At 38.2% G+C, this 22,761-nt stretch overlaps 1 protein-coding gene and 1 pseudogene across 1 annotated transcript; one reads left to right on the top strand and one right to left on the bottom strand.

The window, feature by feature from the left end:
- Nucleotides 1-4,267: 4,267 nt before the first annotated feature.
- LOC115226258 lies at nt 4,268-4,386 on the top strand (annotated as a pseudogene).
- A 14,068-nt stretch (nt 4,387-18,454) lies between these two features.
- Nucleotides 18,455-22,155, bottom strand: LOC115226229 (gastrula zinc finger protein XlCGF26.1-like). Its single transcript, XM_029797253.2, has 3 exons — nt 21,316-22,155; nt 19,878-20,900; nt 18,455-19,162 (listed from the first exon to the last, which is right to left on the bottom strand). The coding sequence occupies exons 1-2, from the start codon at nt 21,982-21,984 to the stop codon at nt 20,034-20,036; spliced, it is 1,536 nt and encodes a 511-aa protein (XP_029653113.2). The 5' UTR covers nt 21,985-22,155; the 3' UTR covers nt 18,455-19,162; nt 19,878-20,033.
- Between the last annotated feature and the right edge of the window lie 606 nt (nt 22,156-22,761).

Raw genomic sequence — 22,761 nt, 5'->3', positions numbered from 1 at the left:
TCAATAAATTAGTGAATTAATCAATCAATCAATCAATCAATCACCTAATCAATATATTCCTGATGATGTCCAGTTCTTCATTACTCAAATCCTCCACTTGTCTTTGTAAAACCTTGTCTCTCCCGCTTTTTACACATGTTTCACTGGCAAATACTCGTACATTGTGCAGTAATTGTTATGTAGTAGATGATTGCAATATCACACTCAAACACCAGATCCTCAGAAGAAACTAGTAATTTAATCCATCGTTATTTACCAGCCTCTGTTTCTTAATGTGTTGCGATTCATACTTTAAGCGCTGGAAAAAGACTTCCATGAAATTTCAAAGTATTTGCTCCTGATGAAATGATATGCACATCACATTTAAATTAATTATGTAATAATTACATTTTGATGATGTTTGCATTTAACGTATGAAATTGGCAGCAGAACAAATACAAAATGTGTTGCGATTCATACTTAAGCGCTGGAAAAAGACTTCCATGGAATTTCAAAGTATTTACTCCTGATGAAATGATATGCTCATCACATTCAAATTAATTATGTAATAATTACATGTTTGATGATGTTTGCATTTAAGGTATGAAGGTGGCTGCAGAACAAATACAAAACAAATGAAATTTTTGAAGTATAACAGATTTTTGTTTTCTGTTCACATGATATATATCATCACCGTCATCATCATTTAATGTCCATCTGAAATGGTGCCATTTGAGAAAAGAGACTGTAAAAGATGAAATTTTGAAGAATTTTCAAGAAGGAATGATAATGGTTGCTATCAGAATCTGATTTCTGAAAGAAGAGGAATCTGATTTCTCCAAGAAGAGGAAAGTTACAAAAGAAATTAAATAATGATGGTGGTGATAATGATGATAAGTAAATTTAAAGAAGGAAGAAATGGTAATTGAATGAGAGAGAGAAAGAAGAAGAAAAAAAGAAGGAATCTTTCAATAGAAAGATCATCACAACAAAAGAAAGAGCATCACAACAAACCACAGCACATACCCAAGGCACACACAGCTGCGCTTGGTAGTGAAGTGAAAGCACGTGATAAAAGTAAAACTACTGAATAATAATAATAATAATAATAATAATAATAATAATAATGATAATAATCCTTCCTACTATAGGCACAAGGCCTGAAATTTGGAGCGAAGGGGCCAGTCAATAATAATAATAATAATAATAATGCAGTAATACTATCCGAATCGTGGCCGATGCCAGCGCCGCCTCGACTGGCTTCCGTGTCGGTGGCACGTAAAAAGACAAGATGGAGAAATATCAAAAATGAGCAAACATAAATCCCAGCAAAAAACAAAGAATATATATAATCATTTGAAGTAAAAAAAAAAAAAATACTTAAAATCCCTTTTGAAACTCTGCTTCTTGTCCCCATCTATTCTTTTGTCCCAAAACTCAAATTCTACAACCAACAGAGAGAGAGAGGGAGAAGGAAAGAAATGAGTGGATTGCTTAACCCTTTGCTGTTCAAGCCGGCCATATCCGACCCAAATATCCTACATGTTTTTACATTCAAACTGGCCATATGTAACCTCTCACACCTAACCTACATTGACATTCTATGAATAAATTATCACACCATTGAAACTTCAAAGCTCTAAGATAATGTATGGTTAATTTTAAATGATTTGAGTGAAAAAAAGTATTACACTTAACAGATTAATCTGAACACTAAAGGGTTAAAGCAGTGTTTTTCAAACTTTTTGCTGGAGCGGAACCCCAAGGAAACATTCCACTGGCTCGAGGAACCCCTGTGCAATAATTTAATAGTCTTATGCACACATATCTGCATAGGAGAATTAAAAATTACTGCCGATTTTAGCAGTTTTGTAACTTCTTGCGGAACCACTGGACTGTACTGGCGGAACCCTAAGATTTCACGGAACCCTGGTTGAAAACCACTGGCTTAAAGTATGAGATTGTGAATCAGAAAAGAACAAAAGTGTTAGGAACATGATAAATTGTTGCAAAAAAGGGAAGAAAAGTATTTTCCGAAGAAGTAAAACAAGAAGAATTTCTATGTCGTACTGTGAAAATTATTACCAAAATACCAAAGATAAAAGCGCTGGCGCTAATAGTATATAATTGTATATAACCATCATTGAGGACATTACGGCTGTGACTATTTTGGGCCAAAGAATGGTGTATAAGTGAATATAGTAGACGGAAACTGCCTGGAAGCCCAGCATGTACATATATATATATATATATATCTGTGTGTGTATATATATATATATATATATATATATATATATATATATATCTGCCATGTTGAATCGTTAGCTCCTGTACACATTTTTTTTTTCTCTCCTTGTTTCTTTTCTGTGTGTCTTTCTGTTGAAGAGCGCAGGCTCGAAACGTAAAAGACTTGTTTTATTTATATTTCCTGAGCGCCATACTAATACATTTGTTTGTTTGTACTCCACCTGCCTTCGTCTTTTGTTTATTTTCGTAAACCTTCCCGTTATATATATATATATATATATACACACGTACATGTATATATATATATATATATGTATACATATACACACACACACACACATCAGTGACCATCTCTGAAGAGCACAGGGTTATATAATCGAGCTGTTGCCTAACACTGTTGAACCCCTAGTGTGAAACTGATTGATAAGATATATATATGTATATATATATATATATATATACATATACATACATGCATATATATATATATATATATATCTATGTATGTATATACATACATGCACACGTGTGTCTTTGTGTTTGTCCCCCGACACCACTTGACAACTGGTGTTGGTCTGTTTACATCGCTGTAACTTTGCAGTTTGGCAAAAGAGATTGCTAAAATGAATGCCTGACTTCAGAAGAAAAATCCATGAGTACCGAGGTCGATGTGTTCGACTAAACCCTCGAAGGTGGTGCCCCTAACCCTAACTCAATACACATTTTAAATATCATACAACATTGTCCCTACAAATTCTAAGCACCGCATATCATAGTAAAGTTTTGTGCCGTGCTCTCTACACATTTTCAAGACTCTCAGAATTTCTTCTTAATTTAAATATTCACTGTACCACAACTTTTTAAAGATGTATGCTCTGTTCTATGTATTTCCAGGAAGGATTTGTGCTTTATACCTAACTTACCTATGCATTTTAAACGATGCATACCTAAGTTATGCGTTCTCTACGCATTTCCAAGACTCAAGAATTCTTTTTGGATTCTAAGCATTCAATATGTACATTTTCAATTATGTGTGTTTTCTACACACTTCAAAGAACAATTCCTGCTCTCTACACATTGCAAAGAAGCACTTGCACTTTTTCTCCACATTTTCCATGCATATTGTATTCACATTTTAAATAACACAGTGGCGGCGCAATGGCCCAGTGGTTAGGGCAGCGGACTCGCGGTCGTAGGATCGCGGTTTCGATTCCCAGACCGGGCGTTGTGAGTGTTTATTGAGCGAAAACACCTAAAGCTCCACGAGGCTCCAGCAGGGGATGGTGGTGATCCCTGCTGTACTCTTTCACCACAACTTTCTCTCACTCTTTCTTCCTGTTTCTGTTGTACCTGTATTTCAAGGGGCCGGCCTTGTCACTCTCTGTGTCACACTGAATATCCCCGAGAACTACGTTAAGGGTACACATGTCTGTGGAGTGCTCAGCCACTTGCACGTTAATAAATGAGCTGCGACGTCACTGGTGCCAAGCTGTATCGGCCCCTTTGCCTTTCCCTTGGATAACAACGGTATGCTTGGCCGACTGCTGGCCTTCCAAAAACAACCTTGCCCAGACTTGTGCCTCAGAGGGTAACTTTCTAGGTACAATCCCATGGTCAGCCATGACTGAAGGGGGTCTTTACCCTTTACCCTATATATATACATATATATATATATAATGGTGTGGAGAGGGGAGGCTGGTATGCATGGGTGACTGCTGGTCTTCCAAAAACAACCTTGCCCAGACTTGTACCTCGGAGGGCAACTTTCTAGGTACAATCCCATGGTCATTCAAGACCGAAGGGGTCACAACACAAATTGTCTCTACAAATTTTGAGCAGTGCAAGTGACATGTTCTCTGCACGTTTCCAAAACTCACAAATTCTTTTCATAATTTAAAATATTCACAGAGTAGAAAATTTTGAATACACATTTTTTTTCTTTTAAGGTACAGCATCTACACAATTTTAAAACTATTTTACATGCTCTCTACACACTTTTCAACACACATACACACACACTACATATTTTAAATTTTAGACCACACACGGCCATATCACGTTGAAAGCACCGGTTCTCGTCCGATCACCGAAGTTAAGCAACGTCGAGCCTAGTTAGTACTTAGATGGTTGACCGCTTGGGAAACCTAGGTGCAGTAATCATAGCACATTGTTAATGGCGTTGCCCCAGCATGGCCACAGCTCGTGAGCTGAAACTAGATAAAATAAAAATAAAATAAAACACACACACACACACACTTTCTCTCTCTCTCTCTCTCTCTCTCTCTCCCCACATACACACATTTTAAACTCATGCTCCCTACATGTTCAAACATGCTCACTGTACACATTTTAAATGACACACCTACACACACTTTTAAATACACATATGCACACACACACACACACACACACACATTCTCTGCACAAGGCACGTCACGATGACGTACCATCAACACGTTTTTAAGAAGCTCCCTTACTGTTGGTGATGATGATGATGATGACTATAACATACTGTGTCACAGAGTTAGCCTAGCTCGTTATTCTTCTTGTTTAATTACGTTTCCTAATTATTTATGTAATATATTTATAAGTCTTCCCTTCTCCTATGTTTCCGATGAAGAGCTCCGCTCAAAACGTTAAACGCTCCTTCTTTCCTGAGCGTCCAATAATACTATATTTGTTCCACGTCCTCACGTTGTTGTGTTTTTTTGTGCTTTCTTGTTTGGATTAACTATATATATGTACATATATATTTATATATGTATCAAATGAAATCAAAAACAGAACTCAAAGGATATCACGGTACACGTGTTTCAAGCTTCATAAACAACCTGTTCTTACATCAGTGTATAATAAACATAAAGAATGGTTTAAAACTCTCTTCAGCCGCATGCAACTGTTATTCCAAAGAGTTACATCACTCTATGAAAAAAAATATGAAAAGTACATGTAGTATTACCCATTATAATAGGTAAATAATATCTCCCTGAGAAAGTGTATTTGTGTATATATATAGATATACTAGCAGTATCGCCCGGCGTTGCTCAGGTTTGTAAGGGAAATAACTATATAAGCATTTTTAGAGATGTAAAGTATAATAGCCATCTCAATATGGCTAACCACAAAAGGGTGGGGGGGGTTACTGTAGCTTTTTACATTCTGAGATTTAATAATACATTTTTAGAGAGTTACTTCCCTTATATAATAGCGAAAAAATGCATTAAAAATGGAAAAAAGTTATGGTAAATTTTTTTTTAAATCGTAGACTCATCGTAGACGCGCGCTAATACCCAGACGAGCTCGATATGAATCACGACTATAAGATACCCGAATTTGGTTAAACTGCACCGCAAAATGTGGGAGGAGTTAGGAATCTAAATCGTAGGAGACAGATACACAACTTCACTTTTATATATAAAGATTAGGGTTTTCTGTAGGAATTTGTTGCTCTATAACTCACGTGGGTGGACAGGGGAGGATGCAAAGCCTCATTCGTACGTTTTGAATTCGTTAGTACTGGATGTCGAAGGTGGTTCGTCTGAGGTTACTCAAATCAGACAGGTACGTTCGATTTTCAGCGCTCTCAGATTTAAATTTAACGAAATCTTGGGCTGATGACAGGAATGTTGGAATAGGTATGTATTTCTAGCATCTGTATATCTAACTAACCCAGTAACGCGTTCTCAAGTAATTGATTTTCGAGTGATTTTTCGTTATTTTTCCCTCTATGCCTACATAAATTATTTTTGAGTATACATTGTCTGGGAGACTCTTCTTATAGTTGGGGAAATAGCTAAATTCTTTGGCTGCTATTTCTAAAAGTTCGGTGTGTGGTAAAGTAAAATTTTTTTGCTGAACCCTAATTATATAACGTAATGTTTAAATTTACCGTAAATGGTCCTTTTACATACTGAACACTGCTTCGTAAAATTATTAATTAATTAATTTTACCCTTATTATTATTATTATATATAAGGCGCAGGAGTGGCTGTGTGGTAAGTAGCTTGTTTACCAACCACATGGTTCCGGGTTCAGTCCCACTGCGTGGCACCTTGGGCAAGTGTCTTCTACTATAGCCTTGGGCCGACCAAAGCCTTCTGAGTGGATTTGGTAGGTGGAAACTGAAAGAAGCCCGTCGTATATATGTATATATATATATGCGTGTGTGTGTGTATATGTTTGTCCCCCTAGCATTGCTTGACAACCGATGCTGGTGTGCTTATGTCCCCGTTACTTAGCGGTTTGGCAAAAGATACCGATAGAATAAGTACTAGGCTTACAAAAAAGAATAAGTCCCGGGGTAGAGTTGCTCGATTAAAGGCGGTGCTCCAGCATGGCCGCAGTCAAATGACTGAAACAAGTAAAAGAGTAAACAGAGTATATATATATATATATATATATAAGTTCAGCAAAATTTAGATTCAAATGAACTTGACATCATATCTCAAAGCAAAAAAATAGCTCCAAACATGACATTCCCCAACAAAAAATAGACTGGGATATAACATTGCTTTCCATAGTTATAATGGATATTTTGAGTGGTTATACAGTAATTCCTCGCCATATCATGGTTAATCCATGGGGTTGTTTTGCATTTATGATAAAATAAAATATATACAAATTATAAAAATAATAATAAAAAATATACAGTCCAGTACTGTTTCTACTTTGGGGATTTTCATGTATCGCAGGGGTTTTTGGGATGTAATACCCACGATTGTCGAGGGGTTGCTGTATTTGATTTCCACAGTAAATGGGTTGATATTTCTAATTTCTATAAAACAGCCAAGAAGTGGATGGGATTATAATAGAAGACTAAAACTACTTAGAGGCTCCCTCGTTGGTTTTTATAAGTAGCAGTTAAGTACTGGGGTTGATATAATCTAATAATTGTGAAACTAAATTTCATGTAAAGCATAAAAGCCATCTCAATATGGCTAACCACAAAGTGTGTGTGTGGGGGGTTACTGTAGCTTTTTAGCCCCAGGAGATCATCGTCTCCAGCTGGCTTTAGACACACTTTCAGTGCCCTTGAAGTATTTGCAAAGGGAGGCCATCCCTTCCTAGTAAGCTTGAGTGATACGCACCGGACCGGTTTCGAGATTATTGTCTCTTATCAACAGGCGGTAACCACCAGGTCACGATGAAAGGCAAGGCTTGCTTTGCAAATATATAAGTTTTTCTAGGGACGTCTGCCACTGATTTCGAAAAACTGACTGTAAGCATTATTAAATCTCAGAGCGAGATGTAAACAGTAACCGCTCGACAATGTAAAGTATAAAAGCCATCTCAATATGGCTAACCACAAAGTGGGGGTGTTACTGTAGCTTTTTAGCCCCAGGAGATCATCGTCTCCAGCTGGCTTTAGACACACTTTCTGTGCCCTTGAACTATTTGCAAAGGAAGGCATTCCCTTCCTCGTAAGCCTGAGTGATACGCACCGGACCGGTTTCGAGATTATTGTCTCTCTTATCAACGGGCGGTAACCACCAGGTCACAATGAAAGACAAGGCCTGCTTTCATGGTTTTTCCTGTAATGATGTTAATTATCTAAAAAAGATGGAATAGGTATACTCGGCCAGTCATTTTGCCTCGATAAACTTAAACAATAGTTTCGAACATGACATTGCTCGACAAAAGATAGATTGGTGAATACAAAGGTTAACTAGGCGCAGGAGTGGCTCTGTGGTAAGTAGCTCGTTTACCAAACACATGGTTCCGGGTTCAGTCCCACTGCGTGGCACCTTGGGCAAGTGTCTTCTACTATAAGCCTTGGGCCGACCGAAGCCTTGTGAGTGGATTTGGTAGACGGAAACTGAAAGAAGCCTGTCGTATATATATATATATATATCTGTGTGTGTGTATGTATGTCTGTGTTTATCCCCCTAGCATTGCTTGACAACCGATGCTGGTGTGTTTATGTCCCCGTCACTTAGCGGTTCGGCAAAAAGAGACCGATAGAATAAGTACTGGGCTTACAAAAGAATAAGTCCCTGGGTCGAGTTACTCGATTAAAGGCGGTGCTCCAGCATGGCCGCAGTCAAATGACTGAAACAAGTAAAAGAGTAAGAGTAAAGAGTAACTAGGAATCGCACTTATCATTATACTAGCAGTATCGCCCGGCGTTGCTCGGGTTTATAAGGGAAATAACTATAAAGCATTTTTAGAGAGTTATAGCCAAAAACTGGAAAAAAAATGATGGTAAATTTTTTTTTTAGTTAAAAAGGTCGAGTTGTGTCTCCTAGACAGTCTGTGGTTTGTGTTTCTGATTCTCGACCCCATGTCGAATTTATCGATTTTTTTCAGAACTGGAGGAACTTTTCAAAATTTTCGCTGCGTTAGTTTTGAATTATGACATTGGTCTATGTGTGTGTCAAGTTTCATCAGAATCGGTTGAAAGCCGTGGTCATGGTGAGGGTACAACCTAACAGATACACAGAAACACACACAGACAAACTGCCGTTTATATATAGAGAGATTAACTGAGCCTTGGAAAATAATACATTTTGAGGGTTAGTTCGTTAGTTAATTTTTTGGCTCAAAAAGCAAAAAAGCAAGGCCATGTAGGGGGACATGGAGTTATGTACAGGGTGGTGTTCATGTAAAGAGTTCAGGCCATTTGTGATCAAGGGAGACTTTGAACTGAGCGGTCATTGGCATCTTCACTATCTCGTCTGGCAGCTTATTCCACGGAGAAAGCCCCTCTCCTTCGATTGAGATGAAATCGTGGCAGATAGAGCTTTTCGGAGTGATCCCGCAGCTGATGCTCTGGAGCAGGAGTGAACAACAGCTCTTTCGAGAGGTTACACTTTCCACTTATGATGTTGTGAGCAAGAATGAGATCACCACGGCATCGTCGTTTTTCTAGAGAATAAAGGTCGAGCGTCATCAGCCTTTCTTCATAAGACAAATTCTTGAGACCAAGAACCATGCGGGTAGCCAGCTTTCTGGTTAATGAAACTAAATGGGTTAACATAGCCACAACGTGCCTTATAAACAATATACATTGAATGAACCCAAGTTCAGTGTGGGATATACATTATGGGTTAACAAATATACATGTGGGCGTAGGAGTGGTTGTGTGGTAAGTAGCTTGCTTATGAACCACATGGTTCCGGGTTCAGTCCCACTGCGTGGCACCTCGGGCAAGTGTCTTCTACTATAGCCTCGGGCCGACCAAAGCCTTGTGAGTGGATTTGGTAGACGGAAACTGGAAGAAGCCCGTCGTATATATATATGTTTGTGTGTCGCTTGACAACCGATGCTGGTGTGTTTACGTCCCCGTAACTTAGCGGTTCGGCAAAAGAGACCGATTGAATAAGTACTGGGCTTACAAAGAATAAGTCCTGGGGTCGATTTGCTCGACTAAAAAGGTGGTGCTCCAGCATGGCCACAGTCAAATGACTGAAACGAGTAAAAGAGTAAGAGTATGTATAAAATTAACCTAAATTCAACATGGGCTACATATTATGGGTTAACAAAATCAGTTTGTACCTTATAACATAATTTATATTTGAATGGGCAAATTTTAAGTGGGCAATATGTAGAGGTGCTAAAAAGTTCCATATGTACCTTGGACAATAATATACCGGGTCAAATTAACCCTTTCTTGGGGGCAGGGGGAGGGTAATTTAGTGGGTTGTTGTTTTTGGAAATATACATACACGCATTTATATATATATACATAGGCGTAGGAGTGGATGTGTGGTAAGTAGCTTGCTTACCAACCACATGGTTCTGGGTTTGGTCCCACTGCATGGCACCTTGGGCAAGTGTCTTCTACTATAGCCTCGGGCCGACCAAAGCCTTGTGAGTGGATTTGGTAGACGGAAACTGAAAGAAGCCCGTCGTATATATGTATATATATATATGTATGTATGTGTATATGTTTGTGTGTCTGTGTTTGTCCCCCTAGCATTGCTTGACAGCCGATGCTGGTGTGTTTATGTCCCCGTTACTTAGCGGTTCGGCAAAAAGAGACCGATAGAATAAGTACTGGGCTTACAAAAGAATAAGTCCCGGGGCGAGTTACTCGTTTAAATGCGGTGCTCCAGCATGGCCGCAGTCAAATGACTGAAACAAATTACTAAACTAAGGGTTCAAAATGTGTGCAGAAGATGCGAGAAGATCACCAAAGATGGCCATGCAAAAGTTCTCGGCCACCTCACAAAAACCAATCAAGATACAATGTTTTGAAACAGAAAAAATTGTGTGTTGGTGCCATGAGAAATGTTTCTATATTGTGGCAGTTCAAATCGTAAGCACGCCGGCTAAAATGCCTAGCGGTATTTCACCTGTCTTTACGTTCTGAGTTCAAATTCCACCAAGGTCGACTTTGCCTTTCGGGGTCGATAAAATAAGTACAATAATACTGAGCTTGATTTTATCGACTTTTCACCTCTCCCAAAATTGCTGGCCTTGTGTCAAAATTTGAAACCGTTATTATTATCTGTATTTATTTATTTATTTTGGTTTTTATTGTTTGAGTACATTTCTTTATAACAATAATAATAATAATAATGTTTGTTTTTCGTATATTTTTGCATATTTTTAATTGTTTTCTTTTGAAACGTAAATTGTAAACCAAAGAAATAAAATAATCTCACCAAAAGATATTTTATTGTGTTTGTTATTATCATTATTATTATTATTATTATTATTATTATTATTATTATTGAGTGAGAGAGCAGTGCATGCCATCAAAGTGACATTGGGGTAAAATATACAAAGCCCAGTATACCCATCATGACTACCCGTCTGATAAGGGTACACCAGCACATGCATTACAACCATATGTGCCATTATATTATTGAGTGAGAGAGCGTGCATGCATCAAAGACATTGGGGTAAAATATACAAAGCCCAGTATACCCATCATGACTACCCGTCTGATAAGGGTACACAGGCACATGATTACAACCCTATGTGCCATTAATTATTATTGAGTGAAGAGCAGTTGCATGCCTCAAAGTGACACTGGGGTAAAATATACGAAGCCCAGTATACCCATCATGACCCTGTCTGATAAGGACACCAGGCACATGCATTACAACCATATGTGCCATTATTTTATTGAGTGAGAGAGCAGTGCATGCCATCAAAGTGCACTGGGGTAAAATATACGAAGCCCAGTATCCCATCATGACTACCTGTCTGATAAGGGTACACCAGGCACATGCATTACAACCATATGTGCCATTATTATTATTGAGTGAGAGAGCAGTTCATGCCATCAAAGTGACATTGGGGTAAAATATACAAAGCCCAGTATACCCATCATGACTACCCATCTGATAAGGGTACACCAGGCACATGCATCACAACCATATGTGCGTGACATGGTGATCTCATATCAAGATAAACAGCACATGACCTTGCAGGTGGGGCCCAGCCAGAATTTTCTTCAGGTCGAGTAGCCCATCCCACTCAGAAGGTCCCTGAATAAGGGTTGTTTAAGGATGTTGAACGAAACACCCATGTTTCCAGAGGTGAATTATTCAAACCCCAAAGAATCCCTCTCAACACATGGCTATGATGTTCCCCCACTACTTCTGCTCGTGATCAGAGATGCACATATCCCCAGCCACCAAGAGACATGCTCAACTGGTTAAGGTCAAACAACTGACAAGCAAATCTGTGGTATTGAGCAGAATATTTGCTGTAGCCCATCTTTTATACCAAGACAAAACAATGTACATGATAACACTTCCAATCAGTTAAGATCAGAAGCCACGAGAGCCACTGTCTGGTACTGCATCAGGGCATTTATTATTATTATTATTATTATTATTATTACCTCCACCTTTGCTAAGTCGGAGGTATTGTTTTTCAGTGGTGTTTGTTTATCTGTGGACAAAATATCTCATGAACTGTTGGATGGATTTCTCTTTTACTTGTTTCATACATTTTGACTGCAGCCATGCTGGAGCACCGCCTTTAATCGAGCAACTTGACCCCAGGACTTATTCTTTTGTAAGCCCAGTACTTATTCTATCGGTCTCTTTTGCCGAACTGCTAAGTACCGGGGACATAAACACACCAGCATCGGTTGTCAAGCAATGCTAGGGGGACAACACAGACCACACAAACGCATATATATATATATATACATACATATATACGACGGGCTTCTTTTCAGTTTCCGTCTACCAAATCCACTCACAAGGCTTTGGTCGGCCCGAGGCTATAGTAGAAGACACTTGCCCAAGGTCCCACGCAGTGGGACTGAACCCGGAACCATGTGGTTGGTAAACAAGCTATTTACCACACAGCCACTCCTGCGCCTATGGATTTGGATGTAACTTTCAGGGATGTTTGGCCCCGTGACTGGCACGAACTGATTAGATTTTGGGATCGATCTGGTATGAAATGCTTAGCGGTATTTCATCTGCCGTTATGTTCTGAGTTCAAATTCCGCCGAGGTCGACTTTACCTTTCATCCTTTTGGAGTCGATAAATTAAGTACCAGTTACGCATTGGGGGTCGATGTAATTGACTTAATCCCTTTGTTTGTCCCCTCTGTGTTTAGCCCCTTGTGGGTAATAAAGAAATAAGAGACTGGAACCATAGGCATGGGTACAGGGGGTTAAAGGGCACCCCCTAAAATTTTTGTGGGGAGCGAAATCCAAATTTGCACCCCTACTTGCTTTTCTCAGGTTTAGAAAAGGGTCAGCAAAAATTATTTTGAATTAGGTTTCTTCTCAACAAACAAAGTACATATACAGGCGCAGGAGTGGCTGTGTGGTAAGTAGCTTGCTTACCAACCACATGGTTCCGGGTTCAGTCCCACTGTGTGACACCTTGGACAAGTGTCTTCTACTATAGCCTCGGGCCAACCAAAGCCTTGTGAGTGGATTTGGTAGACGGAAACTGAAAGAAGCCCGTCATGTATATATATATATATAGGCGCAGGAGTGGCTGTGTGGTAAGTAGCTTGCTTACCAACCACATGGTTCCGGGTTCAGTCCCACTGTGTGGCACCTTGGGCAAGTGTCTTCTGCTATAGCCTCGGGCCGACCAATGCCTTTTGAGTGGATTTGGTAGACGGAAACTGAAAGAAGCCTGTCGTATATATGTATATATATATATGTGTGTGTGTTCTTTTGTAAGCCCAGTACTTATTCTATCGGTCTCTTTTGCCGAACTGCTAAGTAACGGGGACATAAACACACCAGCATCGGTTGTCAAGCAATGTTCGGGGGACAAACACACACATCATTGTTCGACCGTGGTCGAGACAATGGAATTTACCAAGTCTGGCGTAGCATGGTAAATTCCATTGTCTCGACCACGGTCGAACAATGATGAATGATGTCTGTGTTTGTCCCCCTAGCATTGCTTGACAACCGATGCTGGTGTGTTTATGTCCCCGTTACTTAGCGGTTCGGCAAAATAGACGGATACAATAAAGTTGCGTGTTTGTGTGTCTGTGTTTGTCCCCCTAGCATTGCTTGACAACCGATGCTGGTGTGTTTATGTCCCCGTTACTTAGCGGTTCGGCAAAATAGACGGATACAATAAGTATGCGTGTTTGTGTGTCTGTGTTTGTCCCCCTAGCATTGCTTGACAACCGATGCTGGTGTGTTTATGTCCCCGTTACTTAGCGGTTCGGCAAAATAGACGGATCCATAAGTATGCGTGTTTGTGTGTCTGTGTTTGCCCCCTAGCATTGCTTGACAACCGATGCTGGTGTTTTATGTCCCCGTTACTTAGCGGTTCGGCAAAAGAGACGGATACAATAAGTATGCATGTTTGTGTGTCTGTGTTTGTCCCCCTAGCATTGCTTGACAACCGATGCTGTGTGTTTACGTCCCCGTTACTTAGCGGTTCAGCAAAATAGACGGATACAATAAGATGCGCGTTTTGTGTGTCTGTGTTTGTCCCCCTAGCATTGCTTGACAACCGATGCTGGTGTGTTTATGTCCCCGTTACTTAGCGTTTCAGCAAAAAAACGGATACAATAAGTATGCGTGTTGTGTGTCTGTGTTTGTCCCCCTAGCATTGCTTGACAACCGATGCTGGTGTGTTTATGTCCCCGTTACTTAGCGGTTCGGCCAAATAAACGGATACAATAAGTATGCGTGTTTGTTGTCTGTGTTTGTCCCCCTAGCATTGCTTGACAACCGATGCTGGTGTGTTTATGTCCCCGTTACTTAGCGGTTCAGCAAAATAGACGGATACAATAAGTATGCGTGTTTGTGTGTCTGTGTTTGTCCCCCTAGCATTGCTTGACAACCGATGCTGGTGTTTTATGTCCCCGTTACTTAGCGGTTCACATCAAATAGACGGATACAATAAGTATGCGTGTTTGTGTGTCTGTGTTTGTCCCCCTAGCATTGCTTGACAACCGATGCTGGTGTGTTTATGTCCCCGTTACTTAGCGGTTCGGCAAAATAGACGGATACAATAAGTATGCGTGTTTGTGTGTCTGTGTTTGTCCCCCTAGCATTGCTTGACAACCGATGCTGGTGTGTTTATGTCCCCGTTACTTAGCGGTTCGGCAAAATAGACGGATACAATAAGTATGCGTGTTTGTGTGTCTGTGGTTTGTCCCCCTAGCATTGCTTGACACCGATGCTGGTGTTTATGTCCCCGTTACTTAGCGGTTCGGCAAAATAAGACGATACAATAAGTATGCGTGTTTGTGTGTCTGTGTTTGTCCCCCTAGCATTGCTTGACAACCGATGCTGTGTGTTTACGTCCCCGTTACTTAGCGGTTCGGCAAAAGAGACCGATAGAATAAGTACTGGCTTGCAAAAGAATAAGTCCCGGGGTCGAGTTGCTCGATTAAAGGGCGGTGCTCCAGCATGGCCGCAGTCAAATGACTGAAACAAGTAAAAGAGTAAAAGGGTAAAAGAATAAACAAATGAATAAATAAATAAAAAAAACGACCATATTTGTAAAAATTTGGGGGCTTGGGTTTGCAGCCCCCAAGCGAATTTTATTCCTGTGCCAGTGATTGAACCGTAATTCAGACATTAGACACACTGGGTTTTGTGAAACAGTCCAACCGATGCAAGCGTGGAACATGGATGTTAAATGATGACGATGACAATTCTGTAAGCTTGCCACCTGACTAAAAAGATGAAGATAAAATACGGACAGAGAGACAGAAAGTGGCAGGCATTTGTTACATAATTTAATCTATTATCAAGAGAAAGAAGTAATTCTCACAACAGATAATCCCAGATTATCTACTTCATAGATAACAACAACCACACATATATATACATATATATATACATATTTGCACCGAAAGCATATATATACATACATATAAATATGTATATATATAAACTCATTAATATGTATATGCATATATAAGTACAATCATATATATATATATATATATACACATATATATATATGTATATGTTATATATAGATATATGTGGTATATGTATATATACATATACTATATAATGTATGTATATGTATATACATATATATATGTACTACATATATATGTATATATACATATATATATGTACACACATACATATATATATATGTATATATACATATATATATATGTACACACATACAATATATATATACTAAGTACAATGTGTGTGTGTGTATATATATATATGTGTGTGTGTGTTCTTTTGTAGCCCAGTACTTATTCTATCGGTCTCTTTTGCCGAACTGCTAAGTAACGGGGACATAAACACACCAGCATCGGTTGTCAAGCAATGTTCGGGGGACAAACACACACATCATTGTCGACCGTGGTCGAGGACAATGGAATTTACCAAGTCTGGCGTAGCATGGTAAATTCCATTGTCTCGACCACGGTCGAACAATGATGAATGATGTCTGTGTTTGTCCCCCTAGCATTGCTTGACAACCGATGCTGGTGTGTTTATGTCCCCGTTACTTAGCGGTTCGGCAAAATAGACGGATACAATAAGTATGCGTGTTTGTGTGTCTGTGTTTGTCCCCCTAGCATTGCTTGACAACCGATGCTGGTGTGTTTATGTCCCCGTTACTTAGCGGTTCGGCAAAATAGACGGATACAATAAGTATGCGTGTTTGTGTGTCTGTGTTTGTCCCCCTAGCATTGCTTGACAACCGATGCTGGTGTGTTTATGTCCCCGTTACTTAGCGGTTCGGCAAAATAGACGGATCCATAAGTATGCGTGTTTGTGTGTCTGTGTTTGCCCCCTAGCATTGCTTGACAACCGATGCTGGTGTTTTATGTCCCCGTTACTTAGCGGTTCGGCAAAATAGACGGATACAATAAGTATGCGTGTTTGTGTGTCTGTGTTTGTCCCCCTAGCATTGCTTGACAACCGATGCTGGTGTGTTTATGTCCCCGTTACTTAGCGGTTCGGCAAAATAGACGGATACAATAAGTATGCGTGTTTGTGTGTCTGTGTTTGTCCCCCTAGCATTGCTTGACAACCGATGCTGGTGTGTTTATGTCCCCGTTACTTAGCGGTTCAGCAAAATAGACGGATACAATAAGTATGCGTGTTTGTGTGTCTGTGTTTGTCCCCCTAGCATTGCTTGACAACCGATGCTGGTGTGTTTATGTCCCCGTTACTTAGCGGTTCGGCAAAATAAACGGATACAATAAGTATGCGTGTTTGTGTGTCTGTGTTTGTCCCCCTAGCATTGCTTGACAACCGATGCTGGTGTGTTTATGTCCCCGTTACTTAGCGGTTCAGCAAAATAGACGGATACAATAAGTATGCGTGTTTGTGTGTCTGTGTTTGTCCCCCTAGCATTGCTTGACAACCGATGCTGGTGTTTTATGTCCCCGTTACTTAGCGGTTCACATCAAATAGACGGATACAATAAGTATGCGTGTTTGTGTGTCTGTGTTTGTCCCCCTAGCATTGCTTGACAACCGATGCTGGTGTGTTTATGTCCCCGTTACTTAGCGGTTCGGCAAAATAGACGGATACAATAAGTATGCGTGTTTGTGTGTCTGTGTTTGTCCCCCTAGCATTGCTTGACAACCGATGCTGGTGTGTTTATGTCCCCGTTACTTAGCGGTTCGGCAAAATAGACGGATACAATAAGTATGCGTGTTTGTGTGTCTGTGGTTTGTCCCCCTAGCATTGCTTGACACCGATGCTGGTGTTTATGTCCCCGTTACTTAGCGGTTCGGCAAAATAGACGGATACAATAAGTATGCGTGTTTGTGTGTCTGTGTTTGTCCCCCTAGCATTGCTTGACAACCGATGCTGGTGTGTTTACGTCCCCGTTACTTAGCGGTTCGGCAAAAGAGACCGATAGAATAAGTACTGGGCTTGCAAAAGAATAAGTCCCGGGGTCGAGTTGCTCGATTAAAGGGCGGTGCTCCAGCATGGCCGCAGTCAAATGACTGAAACAAGTAAAAGAGTAAAAGGGTAAAAGAATAAACAAATGAATAAATAAATAAAAAAAACGACCATATTTGTAAAAATTTGGGGGCTTGGGTTTGCAGCCCCCAAGCGAATTTTATTCCTGTGCCAGTGATTGAACCGTAATTCAGACATTAGACACACTGGGTTTTGTGAAACAGTCCAACCGATGCAAGCGTGGAACATGGATGTTAAATGATGACGATGACAATTCTGTAAGCTTGCCACCTGACTAAAAAGATGAAGATAAAATACGGACAGAGAGACAGAAAGTGGCAGGCATTTGTTACATAATTTAATCTATTTATCAAGAGATAAGAAGTAATTCTCACAACAGATAATCCCAGATTATCTACTTCATAGATAACAACAACCACACATATATATACATATATATATACATATTTGCACCGAAAGCATATATATACATACATATAAATATGTATATATATAAACTCATTAATATGTATATGCATATATAAGTACAATCATATATATATATAATATATATATATATATATACACATATATATATATGTATATGTATATATAGATATATGTATATGTATATATACATATACATATATATGTATGTATATGTATATACATATATATATGTACATACATATATATGTATATATACATATATATATGTACACACATACATATATATATATGTATATATACATATATATATGTACACACATACATATATATATATACTAAGTACAATTGTGTGTGTGTGTATATATATATATGTGTGTGTGTGTAAATATATACATGTGTGTGTATGTAGAGAGTGCAAAATATTGTTTACAATATAAGTCACATGTAGAGGCATGGCTGTGCGATTAAGTTTGCTTCCCAATCAAATGGTTTTGAGTTCAATCTCACTACACAGCAACTCGGGCAAGTTTTTTTTTTTTTTTTTTTCCACTATAGCCCCAGATTAATCAAAGCCTTGAGAACCGATTTGGTAGACAGAAACTGAAAGAAGCCTATCGTGTATGTAAGTATGTATATATATGTGTGTGTGTCTCTGACTTGACATCAGGTGATAGTTGTGTTAGTCATAGTCAATCTGCCACAAAAACATCTAGTCACGGGGTATTGTTACCTTGCTCGGAAACAGAAGCGGGTTAGCAACGGGAAGAGCATCCAGGCTTAGAAAATCTGCCTCAACAAATTTTGTATGACCAGTGCTAGCATGGAAATGGTGGAGGGCGAATATTGTGCGTTTGGTCTTCACTTTTCAATTCCTTTTATTTTGTTCCAATTGATCTCAAATTTGGTGTATTCATGTGATTCTTCATCATCATCATCATCATTAATGGATGATGTTTAAACTGAAATTTTTAATTAAAGACTTTCTTCATTTTTCACAATGATGTAGCTTCTCTCCTTTTAGCATTCTGATTACTTTATCAAATGCATTGGGTTTTGAATTGATAAATTGCGCCATACCTCTGACATTTCGATGATGTGATTGTTTATTTTTCATACTGACATTGTAGAATAGATATGAGGGGCCAGACCTGGCCTGTTTGGATATAACAGGGAGAATATTTGGGCCAGGATTAACCCTTTTGTTACAAACCCGGCTGAAATTGGCTCCGGCTCTGAGTACAAATGTCTTGTTTTCATAAGTTTTGAATTAGAGTCTTCCACCAAACCTTAGTCACAATTTATGTTCCTAACACTAGCTTAATGATAACTAAGTTATTTTACTAAATTCTTTGTTATATTTAAAGTAATTGAAAGAAACACAGAGCATCTCAACAGAAATATGGTAACAGAAGGGTTAAAATATATAATAGAGAATCAATTCTTAACCCTTTTGATACCAACCTGGTTGAAACCACTTCTGGCTCTGAGTACAAATGTCTTGTTTTCATAAGTTCTGAATTATAATCTTCCACCAAACCTTAGTCACAATTTATGTTCCTCACACTAGCTGAATGATAACTAAGTTATTTTACCAAATTCTTTTTTATATCTAAAATAATTGAAAGAAACACAGAGCATCTCAACAGAAATATGGTAACAAAAGGGTTAAAATATATATAATAGAGAATCAATACTTAGCCCTTTTGATACCAACCTGGCTGAAGCTGGCTCTGGCTCTGAGTACAAATGTCTTGTTTTCATAAGTTCTGAATTATAATCTTCCACCAAACCTTAGTCACAATTTATGTTCCTAACACTAGCTTAACGATAACGAAGTTATTTTACTAAATTCTTTGTTATATTTAAAATTAATTGAAAGAAACCAGAGCATCTCAACAGAAATACGGTAACGAAAGGGTTAAGGTGCATTTCTAAGTGGTCACTCTTATGGAAAGATTTTCCACGTTTCACAAGGAGACATTTTTTTCTCTAGCCTGTAGTCTTTTTCCTCACAGCCTTATTAAATATTTTCGCTGTTTTACCACAAATTCCACAGTGGAAATTATTTTATCCCGTATGCATTTTTATATGTGCTTTTAAATGATTCTTGACATTAAAGGCCTTTCCGCACACTTGACAGAGATAAAGTTTATCCTTGCTGTGTCGTTCCGTATGACTTTTCAAGCTACATTTCTCGGTGAAAGATTTTCCGCAAATTTCGCAGCGGAACGGTTTTTCTCCCGTATGTGTCCTTATATGCCGTTCCAAGTGACTACTGCGGAAAAAACATTTTCCACATATTTCACAGTTGAATGGCTTCTCCCCGGTATGCGTCGTACGATGTCTTTTTAAATGGCTATTTCGCAGGAAACTTTTCTCACACACCTCACAACGATACGGCCTTTCCCCCGTGTGTGTACTTATATGGCTTTTCAAGTGGTATTTCCGAAGAAATGATTTTCCGCAAATTTCACAGTAATATTGCTTTTCCCCATCATGGATTTTCTCGTGTATTTTTAAGCTTTTAATTTCACTGAACGACTTACCACACACCTCACAATGAAAGTATTTTTCCCCGGTATGTACCGTTCCATGTGATATTAAACTGGTATACAGCTTAAAAGATTTCCCACATATATCACAATCAAACGGCTTCTCTCTGCAGTGTAAAGCTTCATGCATTTTCAAAGACCGACTTTCAGTGAAAGAATTTCCGCACATTTTACAATCAAAAGCCTTCTTTCCGCAATGTAAAGCTTCATGTGTTTTCAAAGACCGACTTTCAGTGAAAGAATTTCCGCACATTTTACACTCAAACGGCTTCACTCGGCAGTGTAATGCTTCATGTGTTTTCAAAGACCAACTTTCAGTGAAAGAATTTCCGCACATTTTACAATCAAAAGGCTTCTTTCCGCAGTGTAATGCTTCATGTGTTTTCAAAGCCCGACTTTCAGTGAAAGATTTTCCGCACATTTTACAATCAAAACAACCATCATTAATATCAAGCTTCTGATCCACATTTAAGTCACTAATTTCATCGAATGATGGTCCAAAAACTTCAAGAAACACTTCTTCTCCATTATGCACCTTCTCATGCTTTTTCAAATTGCAATTTTCAATAAAACACTTCCCACAATTTTTACAGCAGTATGGCCTATCTCCTGTATGAATTTTAATGTGCCTTTCTAAGTGATCACTCCTACAAAAAGACTTCCCACAAATTTCACAATGATAAGGTTTTACACCAGTATGTATTTTTAGGTGTGTTTTCAAATTCTCTTTTCACTAAAAGATTTCCACATATATCACAATCAAACGGCTTCTCTCTGCAGTGTAAAGCTTCATGCATTTTCAAAGACCGACTTTCAGTGAAAGAATTTCCGCACATTTTACAATCAAAAGCCTTCTTTCCGCAATGTAAAGCTTCATGTGTTTTCAAAGACCGACTTTCAGTGAAAGAATTTCCGCACATTTTACACTCAAACGGCTTCACTCGGCAGTGTAATGCTTCATGTGTTTTCAAAGACCAACTTTCAGTGAAAGAATTTCCGCACATTTTACAATCAAAAGGCTTCTTTCCGCAGTGTAATGCTTCATGTGTTTTCAAAGCCCGACTTTCAGTGAAAGATTTTCCGCACATTTTACAATCAAAACAACCATCATTAATATCAAGCTTCTGATCCACATTTAAGTCACTAATTTCATCGAATGATGGTCCAAAAACTTCAAGAAACACTTCTTCTCCATTATGCACCTTCTCATGCTTTTTCAAATTGCAATTTTCAATAAAACACTTCCCACAATTTTTACAGCAGTATGGCCTATCTCCTGTATGAATTTTAATGTGCCTTTCTAAGTGATCACTCCTACAAAAAGACTTCCCACAAATTTCACAATGATAAGGTTTTACACCAGTATGTATTTTTAGGTGTGTTTTCAAATTCCTCTTTTCACTAAAAGATTTTCCACAAGTTCCACAAGGAAAGAGTTTTTCTTGAGACTGTATTCTCTTCTCCATGTTCACATCGAATATTTTCACAAAAAATTTCCAGTGAATTTCAAAATCAAAGACTTTTCTCCTTTATATATCAGATTTAAAAGTTTCTGAACTTTACATATCTGTTATATAAAATCCGCTCATATATATTTCATATTAAACATACCTATACCTAGCTTTCTCCAACATACAAATTACATATATACTCTAAATATATTTTATACACACATGCAACATGTAATATATAATTTATATATTTTCTCCCCCAAAATTATATGTTAATAATGTTAACACATATCTACTATATAAAATCCGTTCATATATATTGCATATTAAACATATCTATATCTAGCTTTCTCCAACATACAAATTACATATATACACTAAATATATTTTATACACACATGCAAAATGTAATATATAATTTATATATTTTCTCTCCCAAAAACCATATGTTAATAATGTTAACACATATCTATTATATAAAATCCGTTCATATATATTGCATATTAAACATATCTATATCTAGCTTTCTCCAACATACAAATTACATATATACACTAAATATATTTTATACACACATGCAAAATGTAATATATAATCTATATATTTTCTCCCCCAAAATCATATGTTAATAATGTTAACACAGACAAATAACATTTACATATGTATATATTGTAAATTATACAATTATACACACATATGTAGCCTGTCTTATATATACACAAACTAAATATAACTTAGTATATATATATATATATATATATATATATCATGTAATCTATAATTTTTATTTAG

The sequence above is a fragment of the Octopus sinensis genome, linkage group LG29, assembly GCF_006345805.1.
Source record: "Octopus sinensis linkage group LG29, ASM634580v1, whole genome shotgun sequence".
Classification (NCBI taxonomy): domain Eukaryota; kingdom Metazoa; phylum Mollusca; class Cephalopoda; order Octopoda; family Octopodidae; genus Octopus; species Octopus sinensis.
This window is presented reverse-complemented; position numbering and strand designations above follow the sequence as displayed.